Source organism: Antedon mediterranea, chromosome 3 (assembly GCF_964355755.1).
Source record: "Antedon mediterranea chromosome 3, ecAntMedi1.1, whole genome shotgun sequence".
NCBI classification, from domain to species: Eukaryota; Metazoa; Echinodermata; class Crinoidea; order Comatulida; family Antedonidae; genus Antedon; species Antedon mediterranea.
In genome coordinates, this window is record NC_092672.1 from 10,546,044 (window position 1) to 10,558,445 (window position 12,402).

At 33.9% G+C, this 12,402-nt stretch overlaps 1 protein-coding gene across 2 annotated transcripts; it reads right to left on the bottom strand.

Moving 5' to 3' along the window:
• Positions 1 to 1,932: 1,932 nt before the first annotated feature.
• On the bottom strand, positions 1,933 to 11,858 carry LOC140044846 (caspase-3-like). Of its 2 annotated transcripts, none has more exons than XM_072089530.1 (9): positions 11,664 to 11,858; positions 8,080 to 8,216; positions 6,914 to 7,238; positions 6,349 to 6,437; positions 5,726 to 5,893; positions 4,963 to 5,179; positions 4,240 to 4,476; positions 3,660 to 3,769; positions 1,933 to 2,522 (listed from the first exon to the last, which is right to left on the bottom strand). In XM_072089530.1, the coding sequence occupies exons 2-9, from the start codon at positions 8,209 to 8,211 to the stop codon at positions 2,412 to 2,414; spliced, it is 1,389 nt and encodes a 462-aa protein (XP_071945631.1). In that variant the 5' UTR covers positions 8,212 to 8,216; positions 11,664 to 11,858; the 3' UTR covers positions 1,933 to 2,411. The 2 variants fall into 2 exon arrangements, with proteins under 2 accessions (XP_071945631.1, XP_071945630.1); XM_072089529.1 differs by lacking the exon at positions 11,664 to 11,858 and adding an exon at positions 8,376 to 8,504.
• Positions 11,859 to 12,402: the final 544 nt, after the last annotated feature.

Here is a 12,402-nt window from a genome sequence, read left to right on the forward strand (position 1 = left end):
ATTATGCAACAGTATCGCGTTCAATGCAATTCCACATAATTATAAAATATAAAAAGCCAGATGTAGCTGATTTGCGTTGTGTGTGCACTATGATCTACAATAATATATAAAATTATATTTATTATGTATATTATCCAAGAAGCTCGTGGTATATAGGATTAGGCCCTCTATGTACCCATTGTAGCTGCAGTGCAGAAATTCCAGGTCCCATAGACATTTATTTTTGTGTGCACATGCTTGTTCTTCAAGCAAACCAACGGCATTATTACTCATCCAAAGGACAAGAGCAACTTGCCCAAAAGAATGTGTACAGTATAAATAGTGGTCTTTTTTGGAACTTGTATTCTTCCTGGATCAAATCACTTCAAATAATATTACATATTTTGTCACTCAAATTCAATAATTATTACAAAACAATACATAGCTGTTTATTCAATTTTTATTTTGTATAGCATACATTGGGCCACAACTGACACAAATTAACCAAACTATAAAGGAAATGTTCATGCTATTGTGATACTGTACTGCATTTTAGTATAGTATCACCCTTAAGCAAAGTAATGTCCTAACAGAATTGAATTCCTGTGTACAAATTGTATACTGTAATAGTTTTACCATAGACTAATAGATCCATGGATTTGATAATTAAAAAAAAAGATTAAATTGACAATGAAGTATACTCCAAAAAATAATATCACTCAAATATATTTTTGTTTTTTTTTCTTCTCGCTTTTAAGTGCCATGCAAGGAATAAATATATATTTCTATATTTTCAAATATGTAATATTCTAAAAATAGGGTATTGCACTATTATTACCAAAAGTGCAATAATCAAAAGTACATTAGACTACTAAGCAATATACTATATAACAGATTATGTTGTTGGTATATAGCATATGCACAGTACTGTAGAATAGATTAATTGCTATTTATTTACACAGATTTCATCTACACTACATATCCAGTTTAAAACTCCACATACAGTACAGTACTTAAACCTACAAAAATATAGTAGCATTATGCCTGTTTTGTCATCATCATCACTCTATTTTTATTCTACATTTCACTGAAATTAGAAGGTGCCTCCACCGTACCATTATTAAATAAATCAATAAAAATTTTAAAGTGTAATACTGTAAAAACATTGTCTATGTTCTCTCTAAATCGGGCACCTCTGTTCGACACTAGGAACTTTACGAAACACGACGGGAGGCCACAGAACGGTGCTCATGAATCATGATAAAGTTGCCATTTTCCCCGACTAGAAATAATGTACATATAACCTTAAATATACAGTTCAAATTACACTTAAATGTGAAATTTTAAAAACTCTAAACAATATTTGAACTTCTAATTTGTTTAATGAAATAACATTTTTATTGGGTTAAAATGGCTGTGTTAAAAGCGGCGTCTGAATGCAAGGCCCTCAGCTAGGAAGGCTAGGCCTATATGTATCACCAGAGCCAAGCGATTCAGAAGGGACCGCGTCACGAGACAGGGGAGGGATCGGAGAGAGATACTGCCAGTCGTTATCTTCGCGCACGGTTTCGTAACTAATAAAACAGCTGTGCCGACTGTATATGATTTTATGCTCTTGCGAACACAGGATATTCGTCGTCCTCTCCGAACCGTCGTGTTTCGTAAAGTCCCTACTAACTTGTCCCAAGTCTCTAGTTATTTTTTTTTTATGTTGTTAGTATTCCAATTGGCTTTTTATTATACGCATGAAAATTTGCCAAAATGTCTATCTTTAAACAATACTCAATCGCCGACGCAGACTAGAACCTAGATTAGTTGGGCATTTACAATACATCTATAGTATGAATTGGGTTCTTGTTGTATGCGAAATTTGGAGAAGTAGTAGCCTAATATTACAAAACTTTATTAATAGAATAGTCCCGGAAGACCCAACATACACCAAGTGTTTGGCTAAACAGTTTGCATTACAAGTCCTTCGTATTAGTTTCGTGCAACGCAACTTTACAGCTCACTATGTCGGTAAGCAATAACTTGGGCACGCGACTGCAGCCATGTATATGGCCTTGTTTGCTTCCTATCATAATGATTTCTTCAGGCCTACTTATACCTTAAAAAATAAAAGGTTATTCTAATAGGCCTCCACTACTCAATTAATGCCTTCAAATTATTTACACATTTTTTTAATTTACATTTTTTTACAATCATACTTTTTTATACAAAAAAAAATAAAGTGCATTGAGCTAGCCTTTACAGTGTAATGCACTACAATATACAAGCCTAATTATTATTATAATGAAGGTGGTTGGTAAAACTAATTCAAGAATTATCTAGCTTGAAGTATAATTGCTAAATGCTTGAAGTTATAGACTCTTGCAACTAGCATAATATGTCCAGCTGCTGGTATATATAACCATACCATTAAATAAGACCACCTATCTTCCTGGAAAAAAGAAAACTTTTTTCCTGAGCATGGTGACGGGTGCTGGCATTTGCTTGTGTCTCCCATTTGAAGACTCGTACGCATACGCTACTTTTTGGTTCACCTGAATAAAAGAAAAAATTATTTGATGAATTATTATGAAGTTTTTATTTCTTGGCCCTCGCTCACAAATTCAGATTTTTAGGAGAAATTAGTCTGAGATTTCCGATGTCAGGGAACTTAGATGTTTGTCAGAAAATTCAGATGTTTGTCAAAGAACTCAGATGATGTTTGTCAAAGAACTCAGATGTTTGTCAAAGAATTCATATGTTTGTCAGGGAACTCAGATGTTTTTCAGGAAACTCAGATGTTTTTCAGGAAACTCAGATGTTTGTCAAAGAACTCAGATGTTTGTCAAAGAACTCAGATGTTTGTCAAAGAACTCAGATGTTTGTCAAAGAATTCAGATGTTTGTCAGGGAACTCAGATGTTTGTCAGGGAACTCAGATATTTGTTACAAATCAATTTCTTCTCTGGGAACTTTGATGATTGATAAATCGGATCTATTTTAGGGAACTTGTATCCGTGTCTGAGACCCAGTGCCACTGTGGTACAAGAGGTCCTGAAGCAGAAAGTCTTAAGCCTGGTTTCCATAAAATCGCTACACGACAGAGCGTAGCGATTCTACATTAGGTGTACATCCCCATTAGAACTTTTTGGTCAAAATCCTTATCAGATAAATCAACTAAGCAGGTGATTAATGACCTGAATCCTATTATACCCCTGTGATTTTATTAGCTCTCTTGTAATTGATTGATTAGGAAAAGGTACATTCTTCAGTATGCAAGGTCAATGGTCAGGCAAAAACTAGCAGAAGTCGGCGATGATCAAAAGGTTTAACGACCTGTCTATCAAAGTTGGACTTATATAAACACATGTCACAGTAGGAGGTTAAGTGACATTTACCCGAAGTTTTGAAAAACTTCGGGTCAAAATGAACACATTCTCTAATGGGGCTGTACACGTAATGTATGGAAACGCTAGAAGTTATCGGGGATCTAGTACGCGAGCGCTAAATATTCTTTGGTACGCGTATACGATTCATCACGGACAAAATCGGCAAAGTTGAACATGATTAAACTTTGCCGATTTGACTGCGATGAATCGGGGAGCCTTCCCGATTGCATCGGCAACATCTACGCGTGTAGCGATTTTAATGGAAACTCTGTAACGATTTTATGGAAACCAGGCTTTAACTTACCATTGTCATCATTGAAAGCAAATCCTCTGTACTTGCATGCTGTAGCAGTACCTCACATAATGCTTGTATAAACCAAGACCCACATTTTGAATTCCTCCACGACACAAATCCTAGTATAAGAAAAGAAAACAATTAGTACATTATTACTCTGTATTTCATTCAATTTAAACATTTGTTAAATGCAGCAAACAAGACTATGTAAACATCGCGGCAGTGTCATCTTTCAAGTTTAGAACGTAACAGACGAATCACTCACCACATTCTAACAACTCCTCAAATCCCACCTTTTTAATTTTCACTTTTAACAATTAATTTTTTGCTTTTTACATTTTCTGTTGATTGTTACTGTTAGCGCTTAGAGGGTGCCCTGCATTTTGCGCTAAATTGAACATTTCAAGCAAATAATGAATTCAGCTAAATTGAGATTTTAGGAGTAAGTGTATGTATAATTCTGAGAAAGTTTGTTTTCAAGTTTATACATTTGGGCTCGTCATGAGTAAATGCAATTTCCCTAAGAAATTTTGACTAATCCTTGGATAAGTGACTAACAGTAGTACTATAATATTTAAAAATTATTTACCTGGAACAGTAGCATATGCCAGCAGCATGTCACTCTGGCTTGGTAATTTATCGCGCATAGCATCAACTAAATCTTCACCCATCTCTGGCTGACTGCTAAATGCGGAATCACTCATAGGAGTAAGTGACGATTGAAAGTTGAATTGTTGAGGGGTGAATTCTTGGCGAGCGGCGTGAACATTTGATTGATCAATAACGGAAGCGCCATCTGTTGACTCAATTCCGTTATCAACACTCTCTTTAAATGAAAAAAAAAATTAGTTTACTTTTTTTATTTGTATCATACAAAGATTTGTCTTGGGAAATAGCGCCAAATTAAAAACCTAGGTGCCCCGTCGGGTAGGGCAAAAATTTCAGTGTTCAGACCAACATTTATCAAGCGTTAATAGAAAAGTTTTAGCAACATTGAACAGGGAATTCTAAGAGAAGGCATGATACATTAATCTTGTGTATTGGATTGACAGCATTAGAATACCTTTAGTACTACCAGTATTAAAATCCAAAAACTAAAACACAATTAAATATATCTTTACGATTTGATTGGTTGAATTCCAACAGGTCATCTACCATTGTACAAGCCTGTTATTCATCAACAAACAATAGTTGGTAGCTTTTGATTTGCGACGACTGGAAACCAACCTAGGTCAGGTCATCAAACCTGTGTCAGAACACACGGCCCACAATACCTCCAAATGCGCACAATGAATTAACATATTGCTCTTACCCCCTCTGCAAGCTTGTAGAAAAAACAACTTGGGTTTTCCAGCTAATGTTGGACACTTGTTAGCGTGAAAGCAGTTGGTTAATTCTTCAATACCTATAATACCCTCATCAGTGCCAAACAGACCGCCATTTGTTCCATGCGTTAAAATGCAAACAACCAAACAATCGAACTTTGAATGGTCAAACGCGCTTAGTGCCTGAAATAGTGCTTTAATTCCCTGAAAAAAAAATTTCAAAAAAAGAACATGATTTGTTGTACATACCCATATCATTATGCAAAGTTTTCAATGAGTTTATGTGTGGTGTTTTCACAGTTTATAGTATACGTATTGTGTTAGTGAGATATGACTTTCCCTCTTTTATTTCTATGGGAAATCTTGGAAACATAGTTTTAACTTTTATTACCCTTTTTACACTGCCAAACTAAGCTGTGTCTGGTCCGAATATACAGTATTTCCTCTTTACAGCTGATTAGTAACCCAGGGTTCCAAACTCATTTTTTTGATTAATTGAATCTCTCAAGCATGAAGAGACCATGGACTGTACCTATCACAAACAATAGAACCCATCCCTTAGGACACCCCTAATCAGGGGAAACCATATTTTAGCGCAAACTTTCCTATAAAACAAATGTGAGGAAATATGTTTCAACACTTATTCAGAGGATGCCCTTATAAAGGGGCCACTTTGTCAGGTCCTGAAGGTGTCCCTTAATAGGGGTCTGCAGTATGTATTGAAATAAAATACATAAAATCAATACTTACTGAAGCAGTTAAATTTTCATTTTTCTGAACATCAAAGCCGAGTCTACTAAAAACGTACTGAAGATTACGAACATCATATTCCGTACCTAACCTTTGTTTCATGGTTTTAAACTTGTCATTATTGATAATTATAGCCAATCCACGCGGACTTGTACACATTTTATAAACCTTAAACAAAGAAAAAATGACTTATACAGTGATACTAGAAAAAATCATACACAAATTATACACAAAAAATAAAACATTAATTCAGAATAATTACTTCACAATGCGTTGTGTACATTAATGTCAATGTGGTTTGTGTGATACAAACTATGTTGGTTACTAAAGTGTAAACAATTCTTTTTATCAAATCAATTACGAGAGATTAGATGGTAAATACCTTCTTATCTTGACAGTTTCGTTGTTCGTCAGAAGAATGAATACCTTTAATTAGACAGACTGACCTCTAGAGGGCCAGGTCTGTCTAATGACATGGTCATATACATGTGACTCAGTTGGTGTGCGCTTTTGACTCAGTGTTTTATCTTCTTCGTATTCAAATTGCCTGTTTAATGCACCTGTCACATATATTCGTAATTTTTAAATAGCAACACAACAACAGTAAATAGAAAATAACTTACCCTGTCTGGATCAATGTTCGGAATCACTGTTGATGGTTGCGAAACAGGCATACCCGTCACATCAGGGTTTACGCCTAACTGCAGATGATCTAAAATGAAAAATATCCACTTTAAATGTTTGTTTGGATCAACTTTATTTAGGCCTACACTCAGGATCAGCCTAAGTGTAATCCATTGGTACAACAGGGCCAAAGTCAGCATGAGGAAGACGAGGTGCTTGCCTCAACTAAATTTCAATTTTCACCACCCACCCCATTCCTCATATTTTACATTAATAATTATATTTAAAGCATTTTTGCCTCCCCTGTTTTTAAACTCTCACTACGGCCTTGGGTACGGTCAAATTATTAGACCGTTTACCATGCACTGATTTTCTGAAACACTTGCAATTGACAATAGTTTTCACACCAAATATTTATTATTGGCATTGTAAATACTAATTTACATGCATGTTGGGGGAATAGAAAACATTAAATGGTTGGCTGTGCCTATAAAGAACTACAACATTACAAAGCGAGGGAGAGACACAATTATAATACACAATATAACATAATAATAAGCTAACCTCCTGATATTTGATTTGAAATATTTCTATGATCTGCTTGTACATATCTCGCTGTCCCATTCAAATTCCCAGCATACCCATTTCCCACATGTTCTTGTTTGATTGGCACTGCTGATGATTCCTGTTCCATAGGTACTCCTCCCGGATAAGCTTCTTCAGTTCGATCAGATATCACATTGCGTGAAATACCGGGAATTAAATTATCGGCCAAGTGCCCGTAACCAGTTTCCACAAGCGACTCGGCAAACGCTTTGTACGCCTTTGGGCCACGTGTTTCAATGTCATTTAGAAGAAAGTTTGTAATCCTTTGCTTACTGCCTTTTGACTAGAGTACACAAAAGTTAAAAAACATAAATTAATGTATACTGTACATGTAGTATAATAGCCACATAACAAAGAACAAATTCTTGTCAGAAATAGGACTGTATGGTCAAAACTGGCTGATAAAGGTCTCAGTTTTATCACATGAATTATTCATTATTTTTAAGTACAAGTCAGTAGCATATTGGGTATAATACTGTGTTTTGCATGTCATGGCCTGGGCTCGGGCCTCATGAAAATGCGGTTTTATTTTTCAATTGGAAGAAGAGATTATTTGAAGAGCTAGGTAGAATATTTAGAGGTTTAGGTAGATTATTTTGAGCGACGTTAGGCAAAAAGATTTAATATTTAAACACACAACAAACAAAAGCTGTGACGATACCATATTTTTTTCAAAAGCTTGGATACAATACCATATACAATATTATACTACATTATAGCATATTTTTCTATGTATTTTTCAAAATTTGTTGTTATTATCTCAGTTTTATTGTATTTTCCTAGTTGACAGTGGCTGGTCAAGCACATCACAAGATGACAGTTTTATTACTTTTGCTTTTCCGCTACTCCCCTGTTATACTTATATGTTTTTTTGTTATGTAGAAAGATTGAAAAAAAAACAAAAAATTATTAATAAATAAACATATTCTTTTGAAGATTGCATATGATACCATGATATCTGTTTCGCAAAGCAATATGAAATGACACAATTTCTACCTAGTTTTAGCCTTGTGGTCGTAATACTGCACTAAAGAAAATTTATTTTGGTTAGGCACTATACAAAAGACAATTATTATACCATATTCTTTACCACAGCGAACGTTCTTTATAGGACAAGGACTTACCAAAATGTCTTCCATTTTTCTTGATGAATATATCATTCTGTCTACTAGTTTTTCCAATACATCTATGGCATCTATACTTTGAGCTAAAGCAACACGATTCATCCGCAGTGTCTTTTTATGTTTAGGGTCCATTGTACCTATAGTTATATTGAATGAAAATTTTTTAGCATAGTTTATTGGGGATTTGTTACAAAATTGTGAAGACTGCTCAACAAATGCCAAATGAAACTCTTATAAATCACATGACACATTACATTTTGTGATCAAAATTTTAATGTGTACTTAAGTTTTCTTACCACATTGGTACATCTATGCTCTGTAACACACACGATTGACCAATTTCCTATGATAATGGAATTTATATTTATGGGAAATACCCTAGCTAGATTGAAATGCATAATGTGTTTATTGTTGTTTTCAAAACGCTGTCTGTTTTGTCACTTCAGCAGTCAGTCAGGGCAATGACGTCATTATTAATGGTCATCAACATGATTGAACCATGGAGGTATAAAAATATTTTTATACCTCCATGATTGAACCATGTATGGAGGTATATTTATACCTCCATGATTGAACGAAGTTATAAAATATAAATTATTAGTTTTTAGGGGCATATCCCTAACAGCTAACTTATCTAATTAATCCGGCCTCTAGATCGAGGGCCAATAGGATTTCTTCCTAGAGTAAACTTTCTACTACTAGGCCTAGGCCTAGGCCTAGGCTAGGCCCGGCCTAGGCCTAAGGCTATTACTAACTAGTACTACTAGGCTAGAGGCCTACTAGGCCTAGCTAGCTAGCCTAGGCCTAGGCCTAACTAAGTCCAGATGCCTAGCCTAGCTATCTTTTTTATGTGAAATCAATCATACTAACAAATGTATGCTTTAAAACACAGTAGGGATCAGGTGCCGTTTTCGGCCACCTCGACTTGTATGGACTATACCATTATAAAAAGATGGGAAAATAGGGGTGTCCCATTTATTAATTGAGTGTGTTAATGTGTTAAAATACTGCTCTTTTTGTTCTTTTGTTTTTCTTGTTGTGTCAGCAACAAAGGGAAAACAACTACGCCCTGCATGCTGTAGAATTAATTTCAGTTTTCAAGTTAATGCAGTATATTATGGCTCTTTATTTCTATATAATTTTTACAGATTTATAGATACAGAAAGTATATAAAGAAAGTTTTTATTCCAGTTACAAATAAAAAATATAATTTACCTAACGATAACACAGTAGTACATTTAATAAAGATGACAGTAGTACATTTATCACATAATGATTATTAGGTAATCAGTAAAACAAATAAACATTATAATTTTGTCAGTGAATCTGTACCATTTTGTTCCCAGAAAACACAGCGTTTGACATTGCATGTTTTTAGGTTTGGTCTTTCTAAACATGTTTTAAACACGTTTTTAAACGTTTCTGTGTGGAAATACATGTTTTAATTGAACAACGTTTGCATCAAAACGTTATAATAGCGAATGTAAAACGGAGCTGATAATGTCGCCATGAAGAGGATGATTGGTGTCTTCCAATATAGCATGGAATACATCGGCAAGCTGTTCGCTGTAGAAGGAGTCAAGCATTTGCATACTAGACAAACCAATTACTTTCCACGCTCTACCCAGCACCTTCTCAATTCGGTCTTTATCCCCCTTACATTCCCTTACTGATATTCCTAGCCCAATATACAATATGCCCAAATAGAACATCACTGATTAGTAAAACATAAACATTCTATAATACAAATATCCTGCTTTACCCCAAAGAACCGAGTTTCCTAGCTCAAGCAGTACAGCCTTGTATTTAACTTCTTAACTACGATCAACATGTCCACCCATTTAGCTTTAGTCAAACACTACTGCCAGATACTTATCAATAATTGTTAACAATCTCTACTTCCTTTACTTTAATTAATGTATACTGTCAGACCAATTATGTTTTCGAAAATCAATCCTTATTTCTTTCGTTTTATTTATGTTTAGTTCAAGAAAATAAAAAATATGATTTATCTACTGATAGGATTGGGCCGATTAGAATGCATTTGCCAACATTCTTTTACATATTTCACAACATTATAGAGTTTAGGTAATTTAACCGATTGTAATGTAGTATTTAGGATGTTTTAATTCCGATTGTATTGTAGTATTTAAGATTTTCTAATTTCGAATCCGATTGTACTAAAATTTAAAGTGTTTAAATCTATATAGGAATAACATAGGCCTAGTATTTAATATGCTTTAATTTTGATTATACTGTAGTGTTTAGTTTAGTTTTTATATATAATAAGTAAGTATACCTACTTATATAGTTTTTATTTATTTATTTATTCATAGGAATCACCTTTTCATTCATTCATTTCATTTATCTTTTTATTTCGGAATATCATGGTGACATAATATAATATCCATAGCAAAATAGAGAAAAAAAAATCTTAATCTTTATATCGGCGTCACACATTTATCAGTTAATGGTGCATCCAATTTACAGACAAAATTACAAATAACATAAGCCACAAAGTTCTAAATACTATAACATCAAAACAAAATGTAAACTAATTAATTAGATCTGTATGAAAATACATAATACGTATATTGTACAATATATATAACTACAAAAATAAAAACAGAACAACAAAAATACAGGATAGGCCTAAGAAATAAATAAAACTTACAGATACATCCTCATAGAGATGTCTGTAGCTTGTTTACTATATTAATCAATTAGTTGAGAGAGGTAATGTTGATAAAATTGTAGATCTAGTAACCCATGCTTTCATTAAATATGTTTTACAATAAAAATCAAAGATTTTTCCTAATGTTTCATTTTCAGTGAATAAATTGTCTAGCATAAAGTGGTGTTTTAACTGAGGTCCACTGATTAAAATTATCCCGGTACAAACTTAATTATTGTCTAACAGAGTTTAATGAAGGACATTTAAATAAAAAATGGTTTACTGTTTCTTTTTCGTTTGTACTGTACACATCTTACATAATCCTGTGTTATGATTTGACCATGATTTTCTACGACCCTCAAGATCTAGAGAGTTTGATCTTGCTTTAAATTTTAAATGGATACTCTTAAAATTAGTTTTATCTAACAAATATTGTTCAAGGTTTGGTTCCTTTATACATAGTATATTCCGTTAACGTTGTTTTGCATGGAATTTTGTTTTGCTTTGGGCCTTTGAAAACCACTCGTTATGATCAACTTGTTTATTATTTTTCCTAAATGGCTTTATCCAGTTAGTAGATGGTTCTTCATTAAATTTGTCTATACAATTTGTTTTATATAAAATATATTTAGTTAATATAGTAATATTGTTACAAAATCTTGGCATTCCCTAACACAGTAGGCCTACCTAATAATAACATGCCTTTTTAACATGCTAGTTTTTGATGTTCTGTATTGTTCCTTGTAGTTTGTACTGTACGTTACATAACAGAACAATTGTATTGTCTTCCCATTCAATAGACACCCTTCTCTACATAAAACATAATACACCACACCCCTATCATAATAATGGTATAGTCCATATAAGTCGAGGTGGCCGAAAACGGCACCTGATCCCACAGTAGTACTACCTTTTCAGCATTCGCGAAATACAATAGTAACCTTATTAAAAGGAAAATACTTTTGAATCAAACAGAGGATATTTCTAATTTCTGGAAATCACCATAACATTATTTTTAGAATTTTGTGGTTTTACGACATTCAAATATTAGAACCCATTTTGTGTCCGAAACTGGAACTGCGCCACCAATACGGTCTCTCTCTCCCCTCTTTGGCGGGTATTTATTTGATTGAACACCCAAACAAACACCCCAGGCGAATTATTCGAATAAAATAGTAATACGGTATATACCAAAAAAGTGACCTGGTAATTAGCCACTCGTCATCTTAGAGGTTTTTTTTATTCTGTTCTCAAAAGACTCAAATCATATACTATGTACAGATATTTATCTTGATCATACATTATTTGGCAACCTATATAAACTCTACTGTATATGGGCCGGGGCTATACTGCCTATACAGTATTATGATAAAATGATATTTCCGTGGGTGTTATTAATTTTGAAACCGTAAAAGCATTTTTAATATAATATCATTTAACAGCGGTGAGAGCGAGCGTCATGAAATAACTCCATAGTACTGTAGTATGTCTTTTTTCACGCTGCTGCTCTAGCCCGCTACGTCCCATTAGGACTACTCAATCAGAAGCTGAAGCAAGCAGCAATTATAGTTCTAAGGACAACAGTTTTGCGAAAATGGAAACTCCACTATAATTTATAGATTTCCAGCTGCTACTGTAAACCCAAAACG